The 7,684-nt window shown below is 37.2% G+C and overlaps 1 protein-coding gene across 1 annotated transcript; it reads right to left on the bottom strand.

Moving 5' to 3' along the window:
- Positions 1 to 338: 338 nt before the first annotated feature.
- On the bottom strand, positions 339 to 6,611 carry LOC104237003 (nitrogen regulatory protein P-II homolog). The gene is made up of 8 exons (XM_009791059.2): positions 6,220 to 6,611; positions 6,072 to 6,117; positions 5,937 to 5,964; positions 4,374 to 4,461; positions 4,198 to 4,265; positions 3,928 to 3,997; positions 770 to 805; positions 339 to 624 (listed from the first exon to the last, which is right to left on the bottom strand). The coding sequence occupies exons 1-8, from the start codon at positions 6,413 to 6,415 to the stop codon at positions 551 to 553; spliced, it is 606 nt and encodes a 201-aa protein (XP_009789361.1). The 5' UTR covers positions 6,416 to 6,611; the 3' UTR covers positions 339 to 550.
- Positions 6,612 to 7,684: the final 1,073 nt, after the last annotated feature.

Genomic DNA, 7,684 nt, shown 5'->3' with positions numbered 1-7,684 from the left:
GTTTTGAAACTCATTATGGAGCTATAATTAAATTCTTAATATTTTGTAATAAATGAGTTCTTATAACTACAACAATATATCTTATTATTAGACAAATGAAAAGTAGAGAAAAGGGTCAAAAAAGGAGAAAAAAGATAAATACAATCCTTGGCCAATGAGAGGTGCCAAGTCACATTTTCTATTCTCACCTTTATATATACAAAGAGAGAGATTGTTATAGAGAATGACAGTTATAAAGAAATTTGACTATATTTGTCAAATATCTCCAACTATGTATCATAACGAGTATCTTATTAGCATTAGAAATTCCATAAGAGAAGCGAACAGATCAACTAGAATAAGACCAAGAAAGTATCACCATGGGATTTCCTGGAACTTGTGAGTCTTACTGAAACAAAAGTACACGTTAAGTACATCTTCTTTATTTTCTTCTCTACTTGACAGCATGTTCCAAATAAAAATTGGACCCTGTTCCATAACTCAACATATAACAAGGCCATTATACCTAACTAAAAGACGATTAAACATTTCAACGTCAAGCTACGGAAGCTCAAGAAGTTGATAATGCAGAGGACATATCAGCATGCCCTCCCACCATCCTCTCGGCCTTCTCTCCCCGTTCTCCTGTTACAGTGTAGCATAGATTCATTACAAGCAATAACTTTTGACCTCTGTAAAGGAGGCGAAGTTCAGATGACAAATCAACCTAGGAAGACAAATAACTCATTTATAAATGAAAAAGGACTCATCATCAAAACTTTCTGCTTACCAGTGCGAACTCTTATCACATCAGAGATGGGAATCACTGCGAAAGAAAATGAAACAGCATCAACAATTCACCATAAAACTAACAACATTAGAATAGATTAATAGTAAGCAAACTTTTATTTTGCTTAAAAAGTAAACACATTTTAAATTATACATTGTATATTAATTTGTAATATATCAAACTAAATATTCAACAAGAAATAGTTCTTGCATTAGAATCCTTACATTACTAATCTCTACGTTATTAATCCATGCAATACTAATACCAGGATTACAATCTCTGCATCGCTAATCTCTACCTAACTTGTCTCTAAACCAAACGACCCCTACCAATATCCCAAAAGATGGCCAAACTTCAATAGCCTCTTTGAATACATGGTCTCTGAAAAACATTTCTTGCAAGGACAAACATTTTATTGTTAGATTATGTGCTAAGATGCCATTACAATCTTCGGAATGCAGCTATACCATGAAAACTAAGTTGCTCGGACACGGGTGCGAGTTCGAGATCTAAATTCTAAGATTCGGGGATATGGATCCTAGTATGGATACGGGTGAGTGGATCCAGCTAAAAATAATTCAAAACAATCAAAATATCTCTAAATTATAAGAAATTTTCTGAAATATTTACGTATAGCTTGTAAAATGTGTATTTCTTTTTTATTCTCAAGTTGTAGATAAGTAATTGATTTCCTAGATAAGGCATGCTATTTTCTTCAAATTTACCCTAATTTTGGTTCTGATTTCGGGAATCAAATTGTATTTTGTCCGGAATTGTTCCGTCCGTCATGGTGAAAGTACCCAAAATTATTTGACTAGATCTGGTACGAATCCCATACCCACACCCATACTAGTATCGTGTCGACACGAGTGCGGTATCTAAACTGCTGTGTCGAAGAAACTTGGCATGAAACAAGAACTCCAGAGTAAAATAGTACATTAACTAGGCTTTGCCTAGTGGGCCACCATTGGTATTTTTGTATTGGCAGTTCTCTCAAAATATAATGCAGCACTCTAATCCCTATTACTCCACACGCGTTCGAAGTTGTGAAGATGTTCTAAAAAATAGCTATGTTAACATGAGAAACTGAGATAATTATGTGATTCAGATCTTTGCTATATCTTTGGTTTTCTTTCTTTTTTTCAGTTGTACGAACACTCCGATTAGACTGAGAAGATGGTTAAATTGAGCGAATGGAAAGGCCTACCTGAGCACTTAAGGTCAGGTGGTGAACATGTGTCATGAAAGTAGTAAAAGTGAGAACAAAAGCTTGCCACAGATTAAGTAGCTTATGACGCTCAAGTTAAAAGTTCAAACAACATCACTTGTGACTATGGTATTGGCAATGAAATAGGCTTCCTATTGATAGTTTGAAACAGATAAGACAAGCCCCACTCAAGCGCAGACATGTGAACTGGTTTCACTGGAAACTTAAAAGGACAGAGCGCTTATGCTCTTTGATAAATTTTCTATAGCTACCTGTATCTTTTTACTTAAAACATAGAAGAATGATTTTGAACCATTAACTGGCCACCTGCTAGTACAACCTAACCATTAACTTGAGCACAAAAAAAAGGTCTTCTAGCATCAGACAACCTTTTGTTTGATGATCCAGTCCAGGCTTGGCTTGACATTTTGGTCAGAATAGATGAAATTAAGAATAAAGGCATACTCCTTACATGAGAACACACCCACCAAACAAAAATACCGTGAAAGGAAAATGTAGAAGAGTGTGCATGTGTATATTGATAAATCATAAATGTATGTAAATCATATTTTCTCATAAGATGTTCAAATATTTAAGAAGGTAAGCATCAACCCGAGGAAAGATCAATGGGGCTGGGATTTAATTAAATTATTATGAACAAGTCACTGATGGCTTTCCTTGTCTGATAAAATTGAAAAGAAAAGATCAATGGATTTGAGATTCCTACAGCCTTTTAATCTTATTTTAAAATTTTGGGCTAGTATTTTCTATCTGTTTCTTCTGGTATACCTACATCAGTTTACAGTACACCACGTATCTCAATGGAACCAAAAGATTTTATTTGAACAAATATGATTTGTCATTGCAAGCACCTTTTAAAAGCCTTGGTGGTATTGTTTTTTCACGCTGCATGTGCAACCGCACTAAGATTATTGCAAGCTTTTCATTTACTTTTGCTGTTCTTAGGACATTGACCAAATAAATGGAATGGCTCAACCTAGAAGTTAAGTTGAAGAACCAGGATAACTGGATTAGACGAGACACCTGAGAGATTGCAGGAACCTAAATTTGCTCAGCTTTTCGGTTTTAAAAGTCAAAATTAGTTAAAAGTAGACCATCAAATTCAACAACAGTATGAAGCAGTAGGTGAAAAGATATCAGCTACATATTGAAGGCCACTAGTTTAACCAGTCTGCCTCTCTTTTTTTTCTCTTTGGCACCAAAAAGGAAAGGACAGGTTTATGTTATATATGCACTTCATTTTGCATTGATGATACCTATATTGGAGTGATACTGGTATATGCACTTCAATGTAAATCCTTCAGAATAAACGAAACACATATTTACAACTGAATGCATCTGTATTTGTTCTATATCCATATCCAATATTCATGCCCTAGGTATAGATAACATATATGTGGTTAGGAGAAAAAATATTCCCCTCAGCAACCAGGGGACCGCCAATGCACCTACATTGGGGCAGAAGATAAGGTTATCCATGTGCTTAAGTCTTGAAGAGTGGAATTACTTGCTAACCCCTCTGCGTTATTGGAATTAATTCAAGTAATGCACACAAAAAGCAAAAACTGACTTAGTAGTGGAATTACTCATATTCCCATATAAGATCTCGCTCTTTTAACACTAAGTTCCTCATCTTCCTCAAAATTAAGCAGTCACAAAAAACACGTCGTCTTCAAACATGTTTGACAAATGGGTAAGCCCTCTACCCGTGAAGGTAAATATCTGTTCGGAAACAACATTGCAAGTAACAGACTATGTGTCACACCTTACCCGTACATAGGATGTGTCGCGATAAGAAAATATACATCATACTCATTGAGAAAACACTAACTAAACGCCCTCAAGCTTGGTTGGAGAATTTACAGCAAATCAATGTTCATATTAACATAGCTAGCGACAGAACTCCAGAATCAAGAAGAGAAAAACTTACAGAAGATCTTTCCATCACCAATTTCACCAGTTCTTGCCTCTTCAATTATCTTTGCAATGACTCCTTCAACCTAATAAGACAGTATTACAGGTTAGAAAACTTGTATATGCACAGCAGAGAGAAATAACACGGCAACCCTACACTTACACTTACAGAAAACCTGTATATACACAGAGAGAAACAACACATTAACCATGTAATCTTATAATGTACACATATGGTTTTGAATTATGGTGCCCAAAACTTGATCAAGGCCTTTAAAATCCGAACCTGGTCTTTGCTCACAACAATCTCCATTTTAACTTTTGCTACAAACTTGTCTTCAGAGAATTCAGAGCCTGCAAGCAGCAGATAACTTCAAAACCTGAGGAAGAGTCTGTTTAAGTAAGAATATCCATGACAACCTAAAACAATAAACAGTTAAAATTGATGAATTTTTTCCTTACCAGCTTGCCTCTCGGTCAAGCCACCTTGGGCTCCAAAGCCACGAACATCAGAGACAGTGACACCACGAATGCCCATTTTCAATAGTGCCTTCATAACGCAGAAAGTATGAGTAAATGATGGCATGTTTTAACTTTCTGGAGTAGAAGTGTTGAAATATCTTCAGGAAAATGTTTGCCTTCTGTTGGGTTTTGAAAAGGAGTTCAATAGATCATCACAAAATACATGGATAACTGTTTGGGCTTTAGCTTCCCGTATTGTTAAATGTTCTAGCAATACTGGTGGAATTTTTTTGTGTTCTTGTGTGTGCATTTGTTGGGGCGGGGGGGGGGGGGGGGGAGTTTGTTTTTTACTCCACTCCACCCTCTTACATTTAATATGTCCAACCCCTTAGTGTTCCTTCCAATGCTAGATATTCTAAGCATATCCTGATCTAAAGTCTGTGCCCCCTCGAACGTTTTTCAACTTATCCGTGACAAGACTTTTAGAATGAAAAAAGAAAGAATTCGTCTCCAAAAGCTTAAAGCAATTTGATGCTGATCCATCAGAAGGATTATCCTTGGGGGCATGATATGATAACATAGTAAAGAAAAATATCGTGTATTACTCTCTGTGGAGAAATAGTTACAGTGTATACAAAGAAAGAACTAGGATAAATTGCAAATAAATGTGAAGTTTCTGCTATATGCTGCATTAATGGTAGATAATCCTACAACTACTGCATTAAAGACACAATAGATAAACCATAATTCTGATCATTTGTATGTGTAGACTTTACTCGGAGCTCGATAAATTCTGAAGAGGATCTGAAAAATAGAATGTGAAGAAATGAAACTTGGGCCTAACTCAATCCCAAAAACTAGTCCATGAGGAGAGGATCGCCCAAGACCATATAAGGAGAGCACAGCTTATTCCCTTAGCCAATGTTTAACACCCACCCACCACCCACCACCCACCACCCAAATGTGGAACGTAACATAGAGATTAACCTTCGACTAACTATAATTACTTATCTATTCCAAACTTCTAATTCTCAAAACCTGAATGGTGTCAAAAAAATACAAAAGTGCGCCCATTAGCCCGAGTTCTTGTTCTTAAGTGTACGTTGACACCTGCCAATAAGAGATGCACCACTTACCGCCCTTTCCTCTGTAGGGCAATTGGCTAAGGAGTCGAAGAATGAGGCAATCAAAAATGTCTTGATGTACCTAAGACTAGTTACCATATCATCGTGAAACTTAATGCTTATTGGCTTTTCAAACTTATCGGTATTGATGTTAGTAGAGCAGGCTAGCAGAATTTTAATTAACCCCTTGGGCTTTTGATCACTTTGATCACAACTGAGATTGAAACGCAGCTCTAAAACCATTTTCCACAATAGGCTTTTCCATGATATGATCAAATGCAAAGTCGGGGTCGAGTAAAACCCCCCTCAAAAAGGTCTTTTAGTCAATGAAATAAAGAGCATTTAAGCAATTATTATTATTTGCGAATGCAACATTAAGGATCACAAGAAGAAAAGATCCAATTTTTCTAACATGCATATGGAAAATCCGAGTGCTTACCGAAGAAACCTGTTGAACTCTCCACGGTCTAGTCGATTCCAAAATTTGCAGCAGAATGAAACATGAAAAACTGATGAATGAATATGCAGATTTAAAGAGGATTAAAAAAAGCTAGAAATAATAAAAGTGATGCACCTTAGAATTGCTTCGATTTTGTAAAAATTGGCATCGGGGACAAAATCTGAAAAACCCAAAGTACTAAATCAAAAACAACAACACAGAGAGGAAAATCTTGACTGAAAATTATGAAGTGGGTTTAAAGCAAATTGTTGAATAATGAGACCTGGAGAGCTTTGGGCTCTGATAATTGGGAAAAGACGAGCATTTGGTACGCGTTTGATGGTGAGTTGCGAAGGGAAGAACTCGCGGAGGTTGTTGGGTCGAATGGTAATATTGGAAGTGAAACTAGGCAATTCTTGGAAGTGGGAAGGGGAGGAGTGAAGGGAGAAGCTGGATTTGGAAAGTGAGGCAGTGGCCATTGAGAAAACGAATAATTGGAGTGAGAGAGTAACAGAAGACGGAAAAAGGAAGTAGTGAAGTTGTTATTCGATGAGGTCTATGCCTACAAGGGCCATGTACGAACAAAGTAATTGGCACCTTTGTTTTAAAAGGCTTTTCAGACTCTGCCCGAACTCGCCCCCAGTGTGAGGGCACTTGCAAAACGTTTTGGCATTCAGGTGTGCAGCTTGATTAGGTGAGGTTTATATTTTAAGCGTCCGGGAGGTCACGCGAGGCCACGGGTTCGAACTGAGAAATCAGCCTCTTAGAAAAATATAGTATAAAACTACATACAATAGATCATTGTGGTCCGGCCCTTCCCCGATCCCGTGATTAGCAGGAGCTTAGTACACCATTCTACCCTTTATATTTCAAGTGTCCGATTGAGTGTCCTAAGCAGACTTAATACTCCAATCAAATATCAACTTTCTTAATTAGTATTGCTGACTCACAAAAATTTTAAAAAACGATAAAAGTTCTGTACATCTATAAAATTGTAAAGATTGAGATTAGCTCAAATAACAGATATACTATTGCATATATCATAATTAAAAATTTCATAAAGATAAAGATCATTTGAACATTGTAGGCGTAAAAAAAATACACATGCCTGGAGTGTGCCCTTACAAAACGGGTAGAATCCGACGAAAAGAAGATATAGGCAAACAATAAGAAAGTGGAAACTTACAGCTCGAGGATTGATCAGATCCCGGGGCACCTTCGATATTGGGGGCACCTTCGATATTGAAGGGACCGGATTCCAAAAAGTTCATTCAGAAGCTTTTTCCTCCGAGAGCAGCACCAAAGACTATTCCAAAAAGGTTCTAAATGCCTGATATTCCCAAATACAATGGGACCACGGATCCAAACGAGCATGTTACCTCTTACACATATGCAATAAAAGGCAATGACCTCGAGTATAATGAGATCGAGTCGGTATTTCTAAAGAAATTCGGGGAAACCCTGTCCAAGGGAGCAATGATATGGTATCAAAATTTATCACAATAAAATGCAACGACCTCGAGGACGATGAGAGGGATAACGAGATGCTTAGGGAATTCATGTTGAGATTCCAAATGGAACAGATGGACCTGCCACCGATTGCAGACGATTGGGCCGTTCAGGCATTTACTCAGGGGCTCAACCCCCGAAGTTTGGTTACATCTTAACAGGCAAAGCAAAATATTTTTGAGTATCCAGCGGTTACCTAGGCCGATGTCCATAACAGGTATTAGTCAAAGATCAAAGCC

This window comes from Nicotiana sylvestris, chromosome 2 (genome assembly GCF_000393655.2).
Source record: "Nicotiana sylvestris chromosome 2, ASM39365v2, whole genome shotgun sequence".
Classification (NCBI taxonomy): domain Eukaryota; kingdom Viridiplantae; phylum Streptophyta; class Magnoliopsida; order Solanales; family Solanaceae; genus Nicotiana; species Nicotiana sylvestris.
The sequence above is the reverse complement of the archived record's forward strand: the minus strand, read 5'-3'. Positions and strand labels throughout refer to the sequence as shown.

Bases quoted from the DNA above. Each gene is read 5' to 3' on its own strand.
- LOC104237003 (XM_009791059.2), bottom strand. From the start codon at position 6,415: ATGGCCACTGCCTCACTTTCCAAATCCAGCTTCTCCCTTCACTCCTCC. The intron at 6,118-6,219 runs GTCTCATTATTC...TGGGTTTTTCAG, and splicing joins CAGAGCCCAAAGCTCTCCAG to ATTTTGTCCCCGATGCCAAT. The intron at 4,266-4,373 runs GTAAGGAAAAAA...TGCTGCTTGCAG, and splicing joins CTTGACCGAGAGGCAAGCTG to GCTCTGAATTCTCTGAAGAC.